Below are 24431 nucleotides of genomic sequence, written 5' to 3' on the forward strand. Positions count from 1 at the left end.
ACTTTATTACATTTAGTGGATCTAAGCACCTTAAAAAATAAATGTTTCATTAATGACACTACGAGGGGCTTCGTTAAAACAAAATCATTTTGATCTTAACATTTACCTAGAAGTCGCTAAGAATGGAAGACACAATCAAACAAAGCACCCTAACCCAGGAATAATTAACTGACCCTAAACAGCACGTTGCTGGTTTTTTCATGTCATTTAATCTTGTTTGTAACAAGATAATATATCTTACATATGACATAGTAACTTGCATTAAAATTATCTAGTGCATTCAAGATAACATGTTGCACATAGGAGATTACTTACTTATGTCTAGTACCCCTCTTGGAGCAAAGGCTGTCAACCTGGGCCTGCCATACATCTCAATCCTAAGTCTTTCTTTTCTGCTGACTTCAGGTGTAAATCATCCTTCTAATGTCGGATTCTAAGCCTCTGTGCCAGGCATTTCATCACTGACCTGTTTTTGCTGGCAATGCCAGTTCCAGCTCAAAGCTTGTCTGGTAATGTTTGATGGTGACTTCCACAGAGTGTGGCGTCATTTGAGAATTCCCATTTCAATGGTTTGTTGGTTTGTCGTGAGCCAAAGTTAAATGTTATTGATTGATTGTATTCAAATATGGATGATCCTTCTGAGATAAGTTGATTAAGGTGTGTAGTTTGTTTGTAGTTGACAGAGGGGTCCTTTAAGGTTTCTGATCCTTAAAGCAATATTGACTTGACATTATATATTGAAAACTCTGGCTTTGATCTGAAGTGATTGTTCCTTTGAGCTCCAGATGTTTTTGAGCTGAATGACAGCTGCCCAGGCTTTGTCTATTCTTACTTTTCCATCTGCATCTGTTCCTCTCAGTCTGCCCAAGTATGCAGAGACTTCTACTTCCTCCAATTCTTCTCCTTCCATTGTCACTGAGCCTGCACTGATTGTGTTCGCTTTCAATATTTTGGTCTTCCCATTGTTGATGTGCAGTCCAACTTTTACTGAGGTGGTTGACATGTTGTTTGTCTTCTCTTGTATCTGTTGAGGAGTGTGTGACAAAAGTGCAAGATCACCAGCGATATTAAGATCTTCAAGCTGTGTGAATGGCGTCCTTTGGATTCCTGTCCTGCTGTGTGATCTTCATAATACAGTCTATGGCAAGTAAAAAAATAAATGGGGAGAGTAGGCTTCCTTAACGAACCCCAGTTTTCACCTCAAAATGGTTGGTAAGTTCTACTCTGTGGACTGTTTTATAAGTCTTTCCTTCATATGAATTCATGATAACGTTCACCAGTTTAGTTGGTATTTTGTTTTGACAGAGCAGATTCCAGAGGTCAGCTCTTTCCAGACTGTCAAAAACCTTCTTGAAGTCAATACAATTTCATTCGTGGGATTGTCCAATGATATTTCATAAAGTTGAAGTCTGCTCTTTGTGAAAACTAGCTAGTTGATCTCGTAGTTCTGTATCTACTTGGCCCTTCACTCTGTTCAGTATAATTCTGTTGAAGATTTCCCTGCCATGGATAAGATCACAATCCCTTTATAGTCTCTGCAATTGATGAGGTTATCGTTCTTTGCCATTTTCATCAAGTATCCTTCTTTCCACTTTGATATCACTTAAGAGATAGAAAGTCGATTTACCCCTTACAATTATCTCTGTTTTTGCAAACTCATAATTTAATCAAATTTTATCTATACTAATAAAAGGCAAAGTCCTCACCGACTGACTGACTGACTGACTGACTCACTCACTCACTCCCTCACTCACTAACTGACTGACTGACTCACTGACTCATCACTAATTCTCCAACTTCCCGTGTATGTAGAAGGCTGAAATTTGGCAGGCTCATTCCTTACAGCTTACTTACAAAAGTTGGACAGGTTTCATTTTGAAATTCTACGAACAGTCTTAACTGGAACCTACTTACATACAGGTGTCCTCACAGGTGGTGCAGTGGTAGTGCTGCTGCTTTGCAGTAAGGAGACCGCAGAGGAGACTGGTTCCTCCCTGTGTGGATAGCGCTTTGAGTACTGAAAAAAGCACTATATAAATGTAACAAATTATTATTATTACATATATATAGCCATAGCCTGCAGCTCGATCGCCGTGTGAGGCGGAGTTGCGTCCCCCATCACCACACCTCTCATGTAGTTGGCTGCCTGCCCATAAAAGGCCGTCAGTCAGCAGCAATTCAAGCTGTGAGAAAACAGTAAAATGGAGGCATGTCAGAAGTCATTGTACATTTTTTGATGCAGCTAGATGGAAACAACTTTGTGACACTGCCACCAAATACTCGCAGAAATATCCACAAGTTAATAGACACGCTGTCGCTAAATACTCTCAGGCAAATCCACACTTTCATAGAGACGCTGCCTCTAAATACTCGTGGGCTAATCCACAAGATAATAGAGGTGCTGTTGCTAAATATTCGCAGGCAAATCCACAAGTTAATAACGGGAATGCCTGTTAAACATCTTAGATTCACAAGTAGCAATTTGGGTGGTGAGATGTCTATCGAAGTGATCACCATCAAACAAAGAACTGTCACTTACCGAGTGGTTTCCATGCCCGGAGATGCCGCCTGCCTTTTCCATTCTCTTTGTTACATATTGCACGGCCATATCAGGCTCACTCTTGATATCCATTGTGTCTTATGTATTGAATGACTGGGACAGGTTCAAGGTGTGGACTGATGACGGTACAGGAGATAATTATACTACACAGGAGCACTAGAAGAGTGAAATGCTTAAGCCCTTCACCTATGGTTCTGCATGTGAGTTGATGGCTGCCGCTGAAATGTTCGGTTGTCGCTTTCAAGTGTACCGAAATGGCCAAATATTTTACACCTTTTGACAACCGCCAATGCCTCTTTAACATCTTAGATTCACAGGTGACGATTTCAGTAGTGGACACTTTGATGTTTATGAATGTTTAAACTCTCAAAAGCTGGATGTGAAGTTATCGATGAAACTGGTTCTATGCTTACAACATTTGACAGATGCCGAATGTCACTACAACACAACAAATCCTGCAAATACTGTCGTAATTGAAACAAACCATGAAACTCAAACCGATTATGACAGCAGCAATCCAAGCTGTTAGAAAACAGTAAAAAGGAGGCGTGTCAGATGTCGTGGTACATTTTCTGATGCAGCTAAATGGAAACAACTTTGTGACGCTGCCGCCAAATACTCGCAGAAAAATCCACAAGTTAATAGATACGCTATTACTAAATAGTCTCAGGCAAATCCACAAGTTCATAGAGACGCTGCCGCTAAATGCTCATGCTTGTGCTAATCCAGAACTTAATACTGGGAATGCCTATTAAACATCTTAGATTCACGAGTACCGATTTGGGTAGTGAACACTTCGATGAATGAAACCTGTTATCTTTACAACGGTTGACAAACACGGAATGTAACTTGAACACAACATGTCCTCCAAACACGAACCTGATTGAAAGAAATAATGATAATCGAATCCTTAAAGACAGCAACACTCATAACAGTGACAAAACAATTACATTGACAATCATGTAACGTTATTTTTAAAATGTTTCCTTTCCTTTTTCATTACTTCTTTAACACACTACTTCTCCGCTATGAAGCGCGGGTATTTTGCTAGTTTATAATAATTGGGCTTCCTATTATCCATGCCATGCTGATATAGCAATGGTAACAAAGAGGAAGTATTTGATTGATATTTCAATAAACCAATGAGCTGCATTTGCATGTTATTAATCTACATTCTGCACACCCCCTGTCATCACTAACCCCGATGATTGGCTCTGTTAAAAAACACAGAAAACGAAAAGTGATGACTGATGCCTGATGAGTGGAAACTGAGAACTAAGGAGTGATGTGTGATAAGTTACTCCTGAATAGTGACAAGTGATACCAGAAGATGGACTACTGAATAGTGATGTGCGACCAATGAGACCTGACGCAGAGTAACAGTGATGTTTGATGACTGGAGAAATGAAAAACGATGAGAATCCTAAAATGGACACCATACACCTATTAATCTCTGTTTTTGTAAAGTGAAATGTTTCAACTCATTAAGTTTCTCTTCACAGCTTATACTTCTCTGAACTTTCTGTAACATCTCTTTTCTAATATGGAGACCACAACTGCACATAGCACTCCAGATGAGGCCTCACTAGTTTGTTATATGACATAATCAAAAGCCACAAGATTTGTACTCCACACATCAGGCCACTATATTACCCTATTAGCCTTTTTTCTCACTTCTCTCCATGTCTGGATGTAGTTAGTGATGACTCCACTGTGACTCCTAAATCTTTCTCATAAGGTGTACTTTTCAGGCTTCCAAATGTGTATTCAAACCTCACATTTTTGGAAAATGCATTACATTTATTGACATTAAATTTTATTTGACACAAATCTTCTCAAGCCTGTATTCTGTCCAATTCTCTGTGATAATTCAATGATTTCTTGATTATTTGCCAATCTGCCTACTTTGAAGTCATCTGCAAACTTAACCTGTTTATTGATTATATTCTTGTCAGATCATGAATGTATATTAAAAATAACATTGGCCCTGGCACTGACCCCTGAAGGACACCACATTTGATCCAATTTTGTACCCACCTACAGACCATGCCCTGAATTCCCACTTGTTTTAGTTTGATCACTAACCTTTCATAAGGCACTTTATCAAAAGCCTTCTAAAGTCAAGATAAATAATTTAATTTGCATCACTCTGATTGTTTTCTTTTTTTGCTTCCTTAAAGAACTCCAGCTTGTTTAGACAAAAAGGAGCACAGGTGGGTTTAGGATGAGAAAGAGAAAAGCAGTGGAACATGAGAACTCTAACATGGACTTCAGTGGATAAGATCATCCAAGTGTCTGTGTTACCAAAAACAGAAACATGAAATGGCCTCCGCACACAAGGGTCACATCACTGGGACACATTACAGTCATTAGAGTGATGGGGGACACAGCAAAAAGAAAAATGAAATTTAGAAATACCTTCAACATTCAGAGTGAGGTGAGTCTCCTCATTCCATAGTCCAGAGGCCACCAAACACCTGTAGAGACCACCATCAGAAACACGGACATCCTGGAGTCTCAGAGACACGTTTCCATTCATGAGTTCTTCTGGGAAAAGTGCAGTCCTCCCCTTAAAGGCTTGCATGTGACGCTCAGGTCTAATTCGGAAATTCTGATAAAAAAGTATCACAGATTGCAATTCATTTTGAACCCACCTCACCTCAAACCCCTGAGCATTGAGAGGTGGTGAAAGTGTGGCAGGTAGTGTGACATCGTCACCAAGAAGAGCAAAAATGTCAGTAGAAGGTCCAATGACATCAAACTTCTCTGAAAAGGAACCACAAACATCCACAGTGAGTGTCAGGATGGAGTCAGTTAATGACAGCAAGCCATTTAAATCAATCAACAAGGCTCTTTAGGGTTTACATGAAGACTAAATGCTCTTCTGTCCTCCAAGTTTCCCAAATTTTAAAAAGTTCATATTTTTTGTTTGTCTGCCTTGCTGACAGTTCTGAACTTCATTCTCAACATTAAATTGCCTGACACTCAAATTCTCTCTTCAGTAGATGAAGATCAGGATATGGAAAGAGTTGAAGTTGAGCCACCAAAAGAAGAACAACCTTGTGAGGTACAAGAAAAGTCTGCTGTGATACAAATGGAAATCAATTCTATTTAAAGGCAATCATCTGAGCCAAACAGAATCACAAATCATACAAACACATACGTGTCCAGGCGACGTGTGTCATGTAGAGTAGAAAGAACACAGAGCAGCTCCATCCATTCTGGACCTTCATGGCTGAAAAACAATGAAATCTTGGTAAGAAAACATCATCACAGATAAGGCAGGCACTCTTATAAAGCACAAAGGATGGAGTCATGGAGTTGCTCTTCATATCCATTTATATTTGTGAGTCCACAAGTGGAATTCTGAGATTTCACAGTTTATTAGATCTGAGTTTCTTACAAAGTGAACATCATCACTGACACCTGAGGTTGGACACCATGATGTGGTCTCATTGTTATAAACACCGCACTCTGTTGTCAGGCAGGTTCTCTTCTGGTGTTTGCTCACAGGCTTAAAAGAAAGGTCAGCAGGCCATTTCTGTTCTGTTTTGGCTGGGGTTCCCACTTTGGCTTGTTCCTTTTCCTTGTCCTTTATGTTTATTTTTTGTTTTGAATCATTTAGTGTGGTGATCTCTGTTAATATAATATATAAATATAAAATAAGGAGAAAACAGATATTTTAGTGATTGGCAATAGTGAGGGTATTAGAAATAAACTTGATCCATTACACTTAAACGTCAAGACAGAGGTAAAGAATTTAGGGGTAACTATTGACTTAGACCTAAATTTAAATCACATATTAATAAGATTACTAGGACACTTAACAAATACAGCAAATGTTAGACCCCTTATAACTTTGCAAGATGCTGAGAAATCAGTTCACACTTTTGTTTTCAGTCGACTAGATTACTGTAACGCACTCCTCTCAGGACTACCAAAAAAATACATCAATCGATTGCAACAAGTGCAGAAATGGAGCTGCTAGAATCTTAACTAGGAAAAGAAAATCCGAGCACATCACCCCAGTCTTAGTGTCACTACACTGGTTACCTCTGTAATTTAGAATTGACTTTAAAATACTCCTGACGGTTTACAAAGCCTTAAATAATCTGCTCCATCTTCTATTTCAGAATGTCTCACACATTACACTCCAAATCGTAGCCTTAGATCTTCAAATGAGGGTCTGCTTAATATTCAGAGAGCTTAACTTAAAAGAAGTGGTGAGGTGGCCTTCTGCTGTTATGCACTTCATATCTGGAATACGAGTTTACCGACAGAAATTCGCCAGGCTAATCAGTGGAGCACTTTAAAAACTGCTAAAAACTTGTTATTTTAACATGGCATTCTAATAGCTTCATTTTAGTTTAACCCTGATGCTCTGTATATACATTTAATTCTCATTTTTATCATAGCTCTCTAATCCATACTCACCCCTACTTTCTCTTTTGTTCTTTTTCCGGTTTTCTGTGGTGTTGATCTGCGTCCCCACCACCTGATCAAAGCACCATGATGTCCTTACATTGATGGATTGAAGGCCAGAGGTCTAATTCTTTTATGTGAAGCCTGAAAGCCATGAGGATTGATTGAGATCATTTATGTTGGAGTTCTGGGTGGTCTTGTTTTTTTTTTCATCCAGGTCTTTGGAGTTTCAGACCCTGGATGAGATGGGAGGAGATTGATTCTGAAAGATATGGGACTGTCTACAACTCTCTGTACTTATCTCCATTTACAAGAAATTGGACAGAAACTGTTGAAGGTTTCATTCTTTTTGGCCCGGATTCTACATTTGAAAGAGGTGATGAATATTTTTATGATTTAACTGATTCTTTCTAAATATTTCAAACTAATATCCAGTACCTGGTGGACAGATTCTAGTCCAGGGCTGAATCAAGTTAATCTGCTGCTGCTGTTTCTGACCCAAAGACCTCCTCTGTTATCTCTCCAAGTCCTGCGTTTTTAGATGAATTGTGTACAGCAGTTACACCTGGGCTTGTTGTTTCTGCCATAGAACCACCAGATGTTTACTGGGTCACCACTTTAGTTAAACCACTCACTCCTGTTTTCTTCTGAGCCAGCTGCTTCACTACCTTCTATGCTGTTGAATTATTTGATCATCTGTCTCCAGTCTGTTCTTCTGTCTCATTTGAACCCATTTTTCTGTTGCCTGCATTGTGTCGCCCACTCCCACACAACCTACTGTCACCAAGAAACTTTTGTCTTTGGTTTCATCAAGTGCTTTATTGATTGCTGACCTTGTAGCCTGGACCCCAAGTTTTGATTGCTTAAGTCTCTTGAACCCCATGGATGCAGTGCTTGTGAGTTGTTCTCTACGGTCCCAGGTTGGTACACTAGGTTGTCCTTTGCCATGTTTTCAGGAGGGAGTGCTGTGCTACCAGTGTGTCCTCAGGTGGTACCTGCTCTGCTGCCTAAGTCACCTGAATCTGGGGCTTCTTCTAAGAGCTTCTAAGTGGGCACCACTCCATCAAAGGGGTCTGGAACCCGAGAGGACCAAACCTGACCTCTTACCTTGTTTTTGCATTCTGCCTGCTATCAAGTCATCCTCATTGGGCTAAAGTTTTCTCACTTTTCCAATCTGGTGGGCCCAAAGAAAATACAAAATTTTTTGGATGTAGTTTAGGATGTCTGGAAGCCACCCCTTGAGAAGGGAGCCATGTCCTGTTTTGGCCAGGTTCCTTCTTGGCTTATATTTATGTTCTTTTTCTTTGCCTTTTCTGTTATTTTTTCAGCATGAATTATTAAATATGATTTTTTATTACTGATAAAGGCTTATGGAGTCCCTCGCTGTTCATTGAATGTGTGTTAGTGGAGTGTTGGTGTGAGTGTTACTTTCTAGGAAGAGCCATGCATGTGTACTTACAGTAACTTTCAAAGCACTGGGATAAAGAATCATGAAGAGACTTTGTAGAAGTAAACGGTCTCCATTTTGTACCAATGAACTATAAGGTGTCGTTCATTTGAGTCTACAGGGTCCCAGGGACTCTCCTAACCACCATTTGCAATAAAACACTAGAAAACCAAGAGGCTTCTGTACTGATAGATTAAGAAGGACAAAGCAGAGCTTGACCAGCTCTCTGTGACTCGTCTCCCCCAGTACACCCAGTATGGTTCAGATGATCATCCTTTCTCTTATTTTTAGTAGGTGTCTTTATCAGTTTCTGTCTACACCTGAGGGCGGCACGGTGGCGCAGTGGTAGCGCTGCTGCCTCGCAGTTAGGAGACCCGGGTTCACTTCCCGGGTCCTCCCTGCGTGGAGTTTGCATGTTCTCCCCGTGTCTGCGTGGGTTTTCTCCGGGCGCTCCGGTTTCCTCCCACAATCCAAAGACATGCAGGTTAGGTGGATTGGCGATTCTGGATTGGCCCTAGTGTGTGCTTGGTGTGTGGGTGTGTTTGTGTGTGTCCTGCGGTGGGTTGGCACCCTGCCCAGGATTGGTTCCTGCCTTGTGCCCTGTGTTGGCTGGGATTGGCTCCTGCAGACCCCTGTGATCCTGTATTCGGATTCAGCGGGTTAGGAAATGGTTGGATGGATGGGTCTACACCTGATTTAAAGCAGTAAAGCTGTTTTTACTCCTATCCTCACAAACCTAAGCTGTTTCACATAGGAATCAGTGATGGACCACTATTCATCAGACCACTAGGACAGCATTTTTTCACTTAAGAAACATAACTAAAGTTAGACCTCTTATATCACTGAAAGATGCTGAGAAATTAATTCACGCTTTTGTTTTCAGTCGACTAGATTACTGTAACGCACTCCTCTCAGGACCACCTAAAAAAGACATCAATCACTTGCAACGAGTGCAGAATGCAGCTGCTAGAATCCTAACTGGGAAAAGAAAATCCGAACACATTTCTCCAGTTTTGATGTCACTACACTGTTTGCCTGTGTCATTCAGGATTGACTTTAAAATTCTGCTTATGGTTTATAAAGCCTTAAATAATCTCGCTCCATCTTATATGTCGGAATGCCTGACACTTTATATTCCAAATCGTAACCTTAGATCTTCAAATGAGTGTCTCCTTAGAATTCCAAAAGCTAAACTTAAAAGAAGTGGTGAGGCGGGCGGCCTTCTGCTGTTATGCACCTAAAATCTGGAATAGCCTGCCAATAGGAATTCACCAGGCAAATACAGCAGAGCACTTTAAAACACTGCTGAAAACACATTACTTTAACATGGCCTTTCTATAACTTCACTTTAACTTAATACTGATACTCTGTATGTTCAATTCTTCATAATAACTATTCACAGTGGCTCTAAAATCCGTACTGACCCCTACTCTCTCTTCTGTTTCTTTTTCCGGTTTGTTTGTGGTGGCGGCCTGAGCCACCACCACCTACTCAAAGCATCCTGATGCTCCAACATTGATGGACTGAAAGCCAGAAGTCTACGTGACCATCATCATCAAGTCCTTCCATGAAAACCCTAAATACAAAGAGGACTGTTTGACTTATGTTAGGTAATTATGTTAGGTAGGTTGCCCAGAGGGGACTGGGTGGTCTCTTGGTCTGGAACCCCTACAGATTTTATTTTTTTCTCCAGCCTTTGGAGTTTTTTGTTTTTCTGTCCACTCTGGCCATCGGACCTTACTCTTATTCTATGTTAATTAATGTTGACTTATGTTTATCTTTTATTGTGTCTTCTATTTTTCTATTCATTTTGTAAAGCACTTTGAGCTACATTTTTTTGTATGAATATGTGCTATATAAATAAATGTTGATGGACGTTAATTGGCCCAGTTTGGTATGTTCTGCTTTTCTCTACCTCTTCTGTGGTGGCGTTTTGCACCATCACCACCACCAGATCAAGTCACTGTGCAGCCACCTGTGATACAGGAATGAAGGCAGGTGCCCCATCTGTCCATGAGAGCCACCTTATTGAATCTTCTTACGACTTAAAAACATTTACGATAGCTACGGTAGAATGCCAAGCAAGGGCTGACTGGTCTTTTAGCCCCCCTTGAACCCCTGCAGATTTGTCTTTTTTCTTCAGCTTGACTGGAGTTTTTTTTTTGTCCTCCTGGCCATCTGATCCTATCACTGGACTCATTTATAAAAACAACGTATGTTATTTAATTTAAGAACACTGCCCTTCTACTAATTGTAGATTCATATTTTATCAGATTGTGTGGATTCATTTATTTTTATTTTTTTACTTATACATTAATATTCTTACCTAATCTTATTTGTTTTTCTTTGTCTTATAACTTTCTCTTGTAAAGCACGTTGAACTCCATTCTTTGTATGAGGGTGAGCTATAGAAACAGCTATAGAAATACAGAAGTGCTTTACTCATTTACATTTACATTGACATTTATTTCCTTGGCAGGCACTTTTATCCAAAGCGACTTTCAAAAGAGGTAAACATAATTGAGTAACATTAGACTAGTCCCTGTTTGTTCAGCAAGTGTAGTAGGACAGGTAACAGCAGTTGATTGCCACAAGTGAAAAGATGTAATAACTACTAACATTACAATAAGTTACATAAGTAACAGAGGATAAGGTAGTTACATGTAATCTAACAAAAAAATTAACCTACAATGTAAATATCACAAAGCATTTTTTTCCAATCAATTCGACAGATATTCTCAGAACAGATGGGTCTTCAATTGCTTCTTGAAAACATTGAGTGAGACAGCAGTTTAGATCGAGGTGGGCAGCTTGTTCCACCAACTAGGAACTGGATTGGGACTTGATACCACACAGAGGTGACATCACCAGCCACTGTTCACTGGCAGACCTGAGTGGGTAAGAAGGAGTGTAGCCCCTCATCAGTGTCTCCATATACACAGGTGCTGACCCAATAAAGTAAAGTCTTGCTGGTCTGAACAGTTCTTTCACCTAGACCATTTGATTGGGGGGCTGTGAACTGTCACATTTCTACACTCACCAGCTGCCTTTCATGATCTGAGATCACTACATGTGCCTCTACATGTCTTGTAAAGATTCATTGAAGTGAAATAATCACATAGCGTTTGCTTGTTGTAGCACTAAGCTAGAGTAAAAGTCCACACACAGTAGATATCCTGCATTGTTGTAATGAAACACATCTAGTCCTATTTTTCCCAAAGCTTATTTCTAACTTTTGCCACCATATAATATTTGTAAATCTCACTCACTAGAACAGCATGGTCAGATTAATGCAATTTGTAACATCAGATGAAATATCTGATTCTGAAGGGCGATATGTCATGGTTATGGACAATTTATCTAATACTAAAGAGCTTTCATCTAAAATGTATTTGCATCCATCTCTAATGTGAACACTCACTAAATTATAATGGCCGGAGACTTTAATTGTGTTTTAAATCCAGACCTGGATAGACTCTCAGCTACGATGGAGATAACATCTAATATTATAAAGTTGATTACACAGTTTGTAACAGATCATAACTTACTGTATCAGACTCATGGAGTTTTTTAAATCCTAGCCTAAGATCACACTCCTTCTTCTGACCCATACATCATTGTTACTCAAGAACTGATTATTTCCTCACAGACAATCATTTTTTGCCCACTGTTAAATCTTGTAAGTATGACACTATTGTTAATCTCTGGCTATACCACTCTGATCATGGAGCTAAAATTACTGCGTCCATCACACTCATCTCATAGCTGGCGTCCGTCATTAGCTGATGAGAACTGAACAGAATTCATATCCAAGAAAACAGATATGAACAAATGCATCCTCAGAGGTCTCAGCAGGTATACTCTGGGAAACTTTGACTTCATTTTTAAGAGGACAGATTATTTCATATCTTTCCCACAAAAATAAGCTGGAAACCAAGAAGGCCTCTGAGTTAATCAGTGAAATTACCAAAATAGGACTAGAATATGCCAGGTCTCCAAATGAGGACCTTTATAAGAAAAGACAGATTATCCACTAAGAATTTAACCTCTTGATTAGTAAAGAAATGGAATAACTTATCTTTAAATTGTGACTTCATTATTATGAACACAGAGAGAAGGCCAACAAATCCATAAGCAAAACACAGATGGAGATAGAACTAAGGACAATAAAAATATAATTTACACATTCAGAGAATGCTATAAGTCCTTATATTCTACTCGGTTTAAAGAAGACAAGACATGATCTAATGTGTTTCTTGATTCATTGCAGATATCACTGCTAGATACTCTTATTTGTGAGAAACTGAAGAAACCTCTAACACTCTCAGAATTACTAGACGCTATAAACTCACTTCAAAGTCTGAAAGCAGCAGGCCCTGATGGATACCCAGTGGAATTTTATAAAAAAAAAAATTCAAATGTTAGCTCCACTACTTATTAGGAACATTTATAGAAGCGAAGGACAACAAAATTCTACTCAAAATCTTCACTAACCATTAATTGCCATCTTTCCTAAGAAAAATAAGGACTTACTACAATGTGTATCATACAGACCAATCTCTCTTCTGAATAATGATGTTAACCCTTAAACCACCACAACCAGCTATAGTCAGCTCCCAATGCAATTTGCCAGCACACTGGAGCCGAGTATATTCGGCAACGTACATTCGTTGAATGCCGCAACCAGCTATAGTCAGTTCCCAGTGCAATCTGCCAACATGCCAGAGCTGATTAGTCAGTACTATAATTCATTGAGCAGCCAGCTCATGACCACTGCCAGCCCCGGCAAAACTGCAGCATCACTGTTGCTGGGATTCAGCCACTACACTAGACTAGCCGGCCAGCATCAGCGCTTACCACTGAGAGCTTGTGTGCAGCCAGTTCATGCACATTTGGCTTGGTGATTTACTGAATTTCATCAGTTGCACCTTGTACATATAATAATAGATTGTTGCAGTAGTTTTTTTTTAAATATTTTTTATAGTTCATTGGCAGTGTGCAAAATGATCAGTGTTGCAGTAATTGTGATGGTATTTTCATGAAAAAAAATGTGTTCCATTAAAATTTCACTTTTTCTTGGTGAATTGTGACATTTCCTTAAAAAGTGCAAAAAGTATTTGGTGAATTAACCCCCTAAGATACTTTCCAAATGTCAAGCCAGAAAGACTGAGAAGGTGCTTCCTTCTGTAATATCACAAGACCAGACAGGATTTATTAAAGGCAGACACTTAACTTCTAACTTTCAATGTGTATTTAATATAAAGTATTCACCCATTAAATCTAACTCTCCAGAAATCTTATTATCTTTAGATGCAGAAATAACATTTGACATGGTATATTGGGACTACCTATTTACCACATTGAACAAATTTGGGTTTGGCCCAAACATATGTGCATAGATCAGATTACTTTATACCAGTCTAGAAGGTTCTGTTTGTATTAACAACATTATTTCAAACTACTTCAAACTAGAATGTGGTAATTGACAAGGATGCCCCTTATCACCTTTGCTCTTTGCAGTCACCATTGAATCACTGGCTGTATACTTTTGAAATGCATCAGAGATAAAGAGGATTCTCAAAGAAGCACTTGAACAGAACATTCTGTGCCAGGAGTCCTTAAAGCACTAGCAGATTTGCAAAAGATATCTGGACTCAAAATCAACTTGAATAAAAGTGTGATTTTTCCAATAAATTCTCTAGCACACAATATTGACATGGATACCATTTATCTTAACAGATCAGTTTAAATATTTAGGGGTAAATATCACAAGTAAATGTAAAGCTCTTTTTCAACAAAATTTTGTTGTCTGCATGGAAAAAAATTAAACAAGAAGTGAATAGATGGTGTATCCTCCATTTTACATTAGCAGGGAGAATCAACGTTTTTAAGATGACCATCCTTCCCAAGCTTCTCTTCCCATTTCAAAGCATCCCCATGCACATTAACAAATCTTTTTTAAAGAAATTAGACTCAATCATAACTTCATTCATTTGGAATTTGAAACATCCATGCAGTCAAAAGGCGACCTAAAGCAGAAGGGGGCATAGCACTACCTGACTTTTAATTTTATTACTGAGTGGCAAATGTACAAGCTATTTAAACCTGGACATGGACACAAATCAATGAATATAGACAAGCCTGGTCCGCAATAAAAATAAAATCTTATTTTCCCTGTTCTGTGCCCCAGTTAATACAAACTACCATCAAAACACTAATAATACAGTTACCCTTCATTCTCTCAGAAAATGGAATCAATGTAGGAAGCACTTTAAGACAGAGAAGCATCTATCTGTTGCCTCTCTACGTGACAATAACTATTTTTCCACCTTCTCAAACATAAACACTATTAAATGTCTGGAAAATGTCTGGGATTGAAACACTTAGAGACGTGTACATAGATAATGTCTTTCTATCCTACAAACAATTACGCTTCAAATTCAAATTCTCGTCAACAGAATTCCTCCACTACTTTCAAGCTAGAAACTTTGCTAAACAGAACCTGCCTGATTTTCCTCCCTTCACTCCTTGTTCTATTCCAGAAGACATATTGATCAGTCTTGAAGACTCAGATAGAATCTCCACAATTTCTAAAAACATTTTAAATTTCCATCCTTTCAAAGACCCCAGAGTACATTGGAGAAAGGATCTGTCACTTAATATTTCAGAAAGGGAATGGACGGCAGAAATGCACAGGATACACTCAAGCCAAGTATGTTCAAAGCATTCAGTCATTCAACTTAAAATCTTTTATGGAGCGTATTTATCTCATTTAAAATTGTCCAAAATGTTTCCAGGCCCAACCTGCAATGTTTCAATCAAGTTCTACCCTCACTAGGCCACATGTTTTGGTCCTGCACCAAATTAACATCATTCTGGACAAAAATCTTTAAATCCTATATCAGACAGCCTTGGTGCCACAGTCCCTCCTAATCCACTAACAACTGTGTTTGGTGGGCTTGCAGAGGGGCTTAAGGTGGAGAAGGACAAGCAAACGGTAATTGCTTTTACTACACTACCAGCATGTAGACTTATCTCGCTCAACTGGAAAAATCCCACCCCACACCTTGTAAATCAGTGGGTAACTAATGTTATATACTGCCTGAAACTGGGAAAATCAAATTCTCGCTTAGAGGTGCCGTTCAAAACTTTTAAAAAATATGGCAGGATTTGATCAATAACATTTTAGAATGATCTTCCATTTCAGGAAAAAGGATCGTCTTCCTTTCTTATACTTTTTGTAAGTTTGGTTGTTGTGTCTCCTCTCTTGAGTAGGAGTTGAATTTTGCTTTGCGTTTTTAAGTTTGACTTGAATTTATAGAATGTTATCTGCTTCTAATTAAAATCAATAAAAATAAACTAAAATAAAAGATTAATGAATAGTCTACCCTAGGCTGCAGTTTAAGGTCCTCAACTGACTGTAAGACCTTGCCTTAGGGAAAAAGAGTCCTTTGGGTGGGATGAGGGTGAGGGAGTCCCCATAAAGCTCAGAGCACCATGAAGCTACCAGAAATGAGAGAGCCAACAATGTGGAGATGAGAGTGGGTGGCAAGTTGATGAGCTTTCAGCTTTGTCCCCAGTGAAGTGACACTATAACACCTGCTTTGAAAAGTGCTGCATGCCATCATAAACATTGTAGATAACTTGTGTGTTCATGGCATGTCACTGATCACGGGTAAGAAAAGCAGGTTCGGTCCCTCTAAGTGCCTTTATTGCAATATGAGTGTAGTCAAGTGATCTGATTACATTAGCAGAACCCAACACGGCTGCAAACGGCCTTTTTATGTTGGCAAATACCAGTTATGTTTTAAGTATGTACACCCAAATCACACAAAGACTGGATGTAGAGCCTCACCGGTCGATCGGTGGCTCCCAGCACAACAGGCATGATGGACTAAAGTTTGTCTGAGAAATTCCTGACCTGATGGCCAGTGACCTGAGAAATGACAACAGGTAGCCGTTATAAACTGACGAAAAACAAAAAGTTCTTCAGTGCGAATACACAGCATTGGCAATTTTAAAAGAAAACTGAAAAACAGTCCTCACTTTGAAGTTTGTCACATCAATGCACATAATAATAATGGCTTTCTGATATGATATGAATTATTATGTGGGTGATTATATAGTTTTTATATATATATAAAAGTGACAGATAGGGGGTGCTATTGCTCCCTTGAACCCTTGTCCAAGACTCCAGACACCAGATAAAAGTCCAACAATATGACTTTTTATTAATCAACAGTGCACAAAGCACCCTCCTCTCCACAATACTCATTTAATACTATCAAATACACAATAATAAACCGATCCTCCACTCCCAGACGCATTGCCACCCTTCCACCCAGCTCAGCTTGTCGTCTGGAATTCCCAGAGTCCTTTTATATACCCGGAAGTGTTCCCAATCCCCTGTTCATGTTATTCCTTATCACTTCCGGGTCAGATAAAAAGTCTTCTTCTTGACCCCGGAAGCACGTCACTTCCGCTGTCGCTTTGCCTATGACGCACTTACGGGTCATAGGGCACATGTGACTCTCTGGGCCTCCCTGCAGTGTCCTCTGTTGGCCCCTGTGGTATCCAGCAGGTTTGTAGGGGAAAACTCCATAATCCATGATTTCCTGCTGGTATCCGGGGCACCTCCATGCTGCAGGGAGAGCTCCATCTGGCGGCCTGGGGGTATTGGCCAGGATGACAAGACGGCCATAGACCACTATATATATATATATATATATATATATATATATATATATATATATATATATATATATATATATATATATATGTGTGTTTGTGTGTTTGTGTGTATGTAGTTTATACAGGATGCACAATAAATAAGTTAATAATCAGCGACTGCAGTGGTGAAAGGTAATTTGAAAGATTAGGGACATCCAGTGTTAATGAGACAACATCATAGTCAAAGAATTTCTCTGGGTTTTATTTTCCCTCTTGTATCTAAACTGTTTTATACTTTATTTTACAAGGACACCAACTTTTAAACATGTGCAGTGGAGTTAACATTTAGTTAGGACTACAACCTCACATTGTCCGTGTCCTAGACCCTAATACATTCACTTCTTATAAAGGTCTAGCCAAGTGCTAGTGGAGCAGAGCTGGTTAGAGGTAGTCAGACAAAGCACCTACAGGAGTGTCACAGAGTCAGGGGACATGGTGGGATCTGCACAGCCTGTGTCTTTATGGCAGCAAGTCCTCCAAATTCAGTCCTGGGATACCCAAAAACCAGTGTGCTGCACAACTAAACTTATAAATCAATAAGGAATAACACGTGCAAGAGCATTAATGATGCAAAAATAGTTGTGATGCACCAGTCTGGACAAACGTCCAAGACCAATTTTTAATCCAGAAAATCCCTGAATACCTGTCACTAATGCCAGTGAGCAGAGCTCTTTATCAAAGCAGGCCTTGGCATCAGAGAGACTGAGGTATATAATGCAACAGGACAGACTTGACAGTCTAGCAAAGAACATCAGAATAAAACACTGCTGAAGGTAATGCTGTGTATTTTGCTACTGCGCTATGTCGTGTTGTTCATTCACCTGACGCTTTGAGGATGCTGTGGGCTTACTGACCAGACAGCAGAAGATCTCTGTGCAGACTAGCAGAAGTGACCTTGTTGCTTATATTCTGTTGTTTGTCACTGACTCTAATGGCTTATTCCTTCAGTCACCATTGCTGATATCATGTGGTTGGTCTTAATATCAGATTGGGATTTTGTGGTGCCCGTTTCTATGGCCCAGAATTTAAAGTTGTGTTGGTTTGTTAAACAAAATGTTGTGGGCATTGAGTGCCACACAGTGATTTGCATTTCATGCTTGCTATGTGTCACCACCTGCAGGTAAGATGCGGAGATGTGGGCGTTTATATTGACAGGAAGGCAATGACACTTCACACTCATCTACCATGAGCCCCTCTGGGCCGCAGTCTGAGCCTCAATGAAGTGTCAAACCTGCAGTTCTTACCCGTCGTGTTCATCTGCCGTCATTTTAAAACACACAGAACTAGGATGGCATGGCCTGTGACTATCACTAGCTGTGTAATTGTGTGCTCCTGCCATGAATGGTCTGGTCAAGTGACCCCTGACCCCTCACATGTAACCAGTGCCTCTCTGAAGCTGACAGGCACACAAGCAGAGTGCGAGTACTTCATTTGTGTGTGGTTGCCTCTAACATGGCATCTGGTTTTTATTTTCTTTCTCTTTTGCTCCTGTATGTTTTCATTATCAGCTCACTAATCTCAGTCCAAGTCAGATGTAACCTCAAGTCCCTTTTTCACTTACCTGCTTTTACTCTATGCAACTATAATTAAGTACTATTTTCCTAACAAAATACATGTGCAATGCTACTCCTGATTCAGGAAAAGATCTCAGTCACCCCACGGGAGAAAGATTTTCCGAGATTAAGGTCATAAAGCTTATGAAACTGATTCTGGACAAAGACAGAACCTCAACAACAACTATGTGGAGCTTCCACCTGCAGCTTAAGTCACTTCAGTCTCATGTAGTGTGACATTGTGTCTGTGTCGATCAAACACAGGAAACTCTGCAGTCTACTTGTGACTTTACGCTGTAGAAAGATAAGTTAATAAATCAAGCTAAATAACATTCGATCTGACCTTTTTATAAGTAACAGGTAAATGCTTTTCATATAAAGACCATCACAAAACATTATCACAAACAGAACTTTGCACGGTACGTTGGTGAGCTCTGTAAGCCATGCTTCATCATTTAAGGACTGGTGTGGGGCAGACTGACTGGCAGGATGACGCCCGACCTCTCTCTGCAGTGAAAAGGGAGAACATTCGTATGGAAGAAGATATCACAAGATGGTCTGATCTCAAAGACGTGAATCTGACCCAGATAAAGGCTAAAGCAGTTTTGTTAATAGGTACAAATGTCCCCGATGCCATGGAGTCATGGCAAGTCATACACAGTAGAGGTGACGGTCCTTATGCTGTGAAGACGGTCCTTGGATGGATTGTTAATAGCCTAATAAATGGGACAGCCAATGAAAGACTGCAAAATACTCAGTCAAACGTGTGTCAATAATGGAAATAAAACAAATTGCAATACAATACAATACAGACCTTCCAGAGTGCAGTTGTGAGGAGAAGGAGGAAATGTCACAGGAGGACATTAAACTCATGCGCATAGCCTCAGACTCTGCCAGGCTAGTGGATGGATTGGACGCTATTGCATGAATATGCCCTTCAAATATGAGACACTTAAAGTGCCAAACATTTGTTGCATTGCAGAACAACGTATTATTGGCCTCAGAAGAAAACTTAAAGTCTCCAACATTTCATAAAGATTACAAAATTTTCATGAAGGATATTTTAGACAAAGGTTATGCTATTAAGGTACCAACAGAACAGTTGTCACTCAAAAAGGAGAGAGTGTGGTACATCCCTCGCCATGGAGTATATCAGAGAAAATCAGAGTGGTGTTTGTCTGTACAGCCACTTACCAAGGCTTCTCTCTAAATGAACAGTTGTTAAAAGGACCTGATTTAACTAATACACACATTGGAGTTCTTACAAGATTCAGAGGGCAGCCAATCACTCTCATGGCAGACATTAAATCAATGTTTTATCAAGTGAAAGTTCTTGATTAGGACACTGATCTTCTTTGTCTCCTGTGGTGGCCTGAAGATAATCTAAACAATGGACTAGAGAAATACAAAATGATAGGACATCCTTTTGGTGCATCACCCAGTTGTGACTCTTATGCCATATGAAGAACGGCAGATGATGCCAGAGGCACAGCTCCAGAGGAAGCAGTTAATAGACAGATAGATAGATAATACTGTGTGTGCTTCACAATTTCTGTGTTGATGACTGTTTGAAGTTAGTGGTTATGGAAGAACAAGCCATAAAATTAACCAAAGATCTTCAAGCCCTGTGCTTAAAGGCAGGATTCCGTCTTACCAAATGGATAAGTAATAGCAGAGCAGTCTTGCTGTCAATCCCTGAAGAAGACAGGGCAAAAGATCAAAAAGACTTGGACTTAAGTCATGATCTGTTACCAGTTGAAAGAGCTTTGAGTGTTCAATGTGCACACAGACTGACAGTTTCAAGTTCCAGGTAAAGCTGCAAGATAAGCCTGCTACAAGACGTGGCATTCTGTCAGTGGTCAGTTCAATAAATGACCCACTTAGATTTTTAGCGCCAGTCATATTACCTGCTAAACTTATTCTAAGAGAATTGTGTCAAGAGAAATATGGGTGGGATGAAGAAGTGGAAGTTAAGTATGTCTGGCAATAGAAAAAATGGATGGATGATTTGCAGCTACTTGTGGATTTTAATGTAGACAGGTGCTTTAAACCGCCTGGATTTGGTCAAATAATGACCGCACAAATGCATCATTTTGGAGATGCTTCAGAGAACGGGTATGGCACTGTTTCCTTCCTCCTTCTGACTAATAAAGAAAATGAGAGACATTGTTCATTTATAATAGAGAAATCAACAGAGGTACCACTAAAACCTGTCACTATACCAGTGGTTCTCAAACTGTGGGGTGGGCCCCTCTAGGGGGGCACGAAGTAACAAAAAGGGGGAAGCGAAGATGTGAAAAAAAGAATACAAGAATCGAAAATATGAAAACTACATCTATTGAAACCAAAACAAATTAACGTACAACTACATTCTGATACCAGAAAAATAAACATATTAGATAAATGTTGATAAAAGTTAAGTAGGTATAATAAAATATGCATCTATGATATATCATTAATTAAAAAAGAACAAATTGGTATTAGTGGGCTCCTTTTAAAAAAACGTTAGGGGGCACGATTAATACTGTTATGAAAACTCGGGTCGCAAATACTTAAAGGTTGAGAAACGCTGCACTATACCAAGGTTAGAACTTACAGCAGCAGTGGTAACAGTTAAAATGGACAAAATGCTAAAATAAGAACTGCAGATTCCCCTGCAAGAGTCAATCTTTTGGACTGATAGCACCACAGTACTAAGATACATTGCAAATGAAAGTGCTCACTACAAAACCTTTGTTACCAACAGAATTGCAGCGATAAGAGAGCACACACAACCCTCACAATGGAGGTACGTCACATCTGCTCTAAACCCAGCAGACCGGGCATCAAGAGGATTGACTGTAGAAAGCTTCATCAAAAGTAAAACTTGGATTCAAAGCCCGAAGTTCCTGCTACAACCAGAACACCAATGGCCAAAGAGACCTGATGAAGTGGACCTGTCTACTAATGATGATCCAGAAATCGAAGGTTGTGTAGTAAACTCATCAAATCCGGAAGAGGTTAAAGCCTTACTCAAAAATTACACTGTAAAGAAAAGCAACAAAATCAAAAAACTTGACCCGATCATACAAGATGGAATCCTAAGAGTTGGAAGAAGACTCAACAAAGCTGCTATGCCAGATGAAGCTAAACATCCTGCAATTCTTCACAAAAATTCACGTTACTGTCCTTATTTTACAGCAAATTCATTTCAGGTGAGAGTTGGACTCCGCCAGGGCTGCCCTTTGTCACCGATTCTATTTATAACTTTTATGGACAGAATTTCTAGGCGCAGCCAGGGTGTTGAAGGGGTCTGGTTTGGTGGACTCAGGATTGGGTCACTGCTTTTTGCAGATGATGTTGTCCTGTTTGCTTCATCAGGCCGTGATCTTCAGCTCTCTCTGGATCGGTTCGCAGCTGAGCGTGAAGCAGATGGGATGTGAATCAGCACCTCCAAATCCGAGAGCATGGTTCTCAGCCAGAAAAGGGTGGAGTGCCCTCTCAGGGTTGGGGTAGAGATCCTGCCCCAAGTGGAGGAGTTCAAGTATCTCGGGATCTTGTTCACAAGTGAGGGAAGAATGGAGCGTGAGATCGACAGGCGGATCGGTGCGGCATCCACAGTGATGCGGGCTCTGCATCGGTCTGTTGTGGTGAAAAAGGAGCTGAGCCGTAAGGCAAAGCTCTCAATTTACCAGTCGATCTACGCTCCTACCCTCACCTATGGTCATGAGCTATGGGTAGTGACCGAAAGAACGAGATCGCGAATACAAGCGGCTGAAATGAGTTTCCTCCGCAGGGTGTCTGGGCTTTCCCTTAAAGATAGGGTGAGAAGCTCAGTCATCCAGGAGGGACTCAGAGTAGAGCCGCTGCTCCTCCGCATCAAGAGGAGTCAGATGAGGTGGCTCGGGCATCTGGTCAGGATGCCTCCTGGACGCCTCCCTAGTGAAGTGTTCCGGGCACGTCCAAAAGGGTGGAGGCCCCTGGAAAGACCCAGGACACGCTGGAGGGACTATGTCTCCTGGCTGGCCTGGGAATGCCTTGGGATTCTCCCGGAAGAGCTGGAAGAAGTCTGGGCCTCTCTGCTCAAGCTGGTGCCCCTGCGACCCGACCTCGGATAAGCGGAAGAGGATGGATGGACTAATCTTAAATTTTGTATGCTTAATTTAAGAGTGATTGTGCATTTACATTTAAGTTTAAATTTAAGCCTATATATAAATATTCTTGAATAGTTAAAGCTCTTAGTAAGTAATGTTGTAGTAATTGATTTCTGTCTTTACCATTAACAATTAGGGGCCGGATGTGTAAGAGCCATTTGCTAGTTATTTAGGTTATGTCAAGTAGATAGAATTATTTACTTAGTTCTGTTAAATGTTTGCCTGTATATTAGTGCACAGTCTATGAGAGGCTCTTATAACCGCACAATATCAAATGAATTGATGTATTCTAAATATTTCTGGTCTCTCTGACTACACATTGTCGTGAGTAAGGCATGGAGGGCACACAGTTTAACTGTGCCTTAACGTGCCCAATAATAAGTTCAGCGGCGTACGTTTAGAGCATACTGAAGGTGAAGTAAAGCATCTTTAAGTATAGAAACAACTGCAGTTTAACAAGAACAGGTTAAGTTTAGAGAAGAGACATTACTGTAGTTCCCATTTTTTTCCTTTTTATCTTATGTGTGTAAAAACCTTTTTCTTTATTCTGGTATGGACTGTTTGCTTTGCATTTTCACTAAACTTTTTAATACAAACTTTTGGATTGAGATTTCTTTCTAAACACATTTGACCGGTGCTTGATCCTGCCTTACGCACCAGCAGCTACACACACAATGGCACACATCCGGTGTAAAATGCCTTCATAAGGACACAGAAAACAACCAAATGGGAGGAAACATAAGCAGACGTCAAAGCTCAGTTACAACGACAAAGTCAAACTTCCTTTTCACTTACCTGCTTTAACTTATTTCTTCAGTTTTCTTCTGTCACATATTTTATTTTTCAGAACTCATTGATGAGCAGATCTTTTTCAAACTGTAAATCTGCAGGATTATAAAAGCAAACCATCACAGCACAGACCCTGAGCTCCGCTGCTCTGCTCTTTGCTTTCACTTTCATTGTTACATGGCAGCCCTCCAAGAGGAACACACCTGAGTCTTAAAGAGACAAAGGACACAAAAAGAAAAGACAGCAGTAATAACCAAATGTGAACCTTCTTGAGGTCACAGCCAAACCTTTAGTCTGCTCACAAATCCCCTCACAGCAAGTCACATTAAACTGATGTTGCTGACGTGTAAACTGTGTGACAGGCAGAGGTGAGTCGTATTAAGACAGAAATGTCAGGTAGCCAAGTGAAAGTGGCACACAAGCAGGTGGTCTTTCCCCTTTCTGTCCCGCTGGTCAACAAGCTTGTTGCTCCTGGGAGTCTTTCACCTTTACATTAACAGGTTTCACTTGCTGACTCCAAATCTGAAAACTGTTTTCATCCAGCAGCACGTCCCATTTTTTTAGTTATGATGTTCCAGGTCTTGGACTTTAAAGGCGGATAACCATTTTGATAAATACAGTAATTCCACTAGGGATGCCATTGAGATAAAATAATTTGCCACACGTTACTAACAGCTGTGAGTTGTTTATCTTGTCATTATTCATTTTATTTAAAAATTATTAATTTTTCATTAGCAGAAAAAATATTTGCTACTGATTACCAGGTCTTATATGACACAACTCAGACTTGACACTGC

General features: G+C 40.0%; 1 protein-coding gene across 3 annotated transcripts in view; it reads right to left on the minus strand.

The window, feature by feature from the left end:
* The window catches only part of LOC120521401, a 302230-nt gene extending 278444 nt beyond the window's left edge, over positions 1-23786 (minus strand). For 2 of the 3 annotated variants that reach the window (XM_039743036.1, XM_039743035.1), the window contains exons 1-3: positions 23641-23786; positions 5724-5795; positions 4979-5326 (exon numbers count right to left, since the gene is read on the minus strand). In XM_039743036.1, the coding sequence (XP_039598970.1) occupies positions 4979-5326; positions 5724-5793 (418 nt within the window). In that variant the 5' untranslated portion in view covers positions 5794-5795; positions 23641-23786. Of the gene's footprint in view, positions 1-4978; positions 5327-5723; positions 5796-23640 lie in introns of those variants that run through there. The other variant, XM_039743037.1, reaches the window with a different exon arrangement.
* Between the last annotated feature and the right edge of the window lie 645 nt (positions 23787-24431).

This window comes from Polypterus senegalus, chromosome 2 (genome assembly GCF_016835505.1).
Source record: "Polypterus senegalus isolate Bchr_013 chromosome 2, ASM1683550v1, whole genome shotgun sequence".
Classification (NCBI taxonomy): Eukaryota; Metazoa; Chordata; class Cladistia; order Polypteriformes; family Polypteridae; genus Polypterus; species Polypterus senegalus.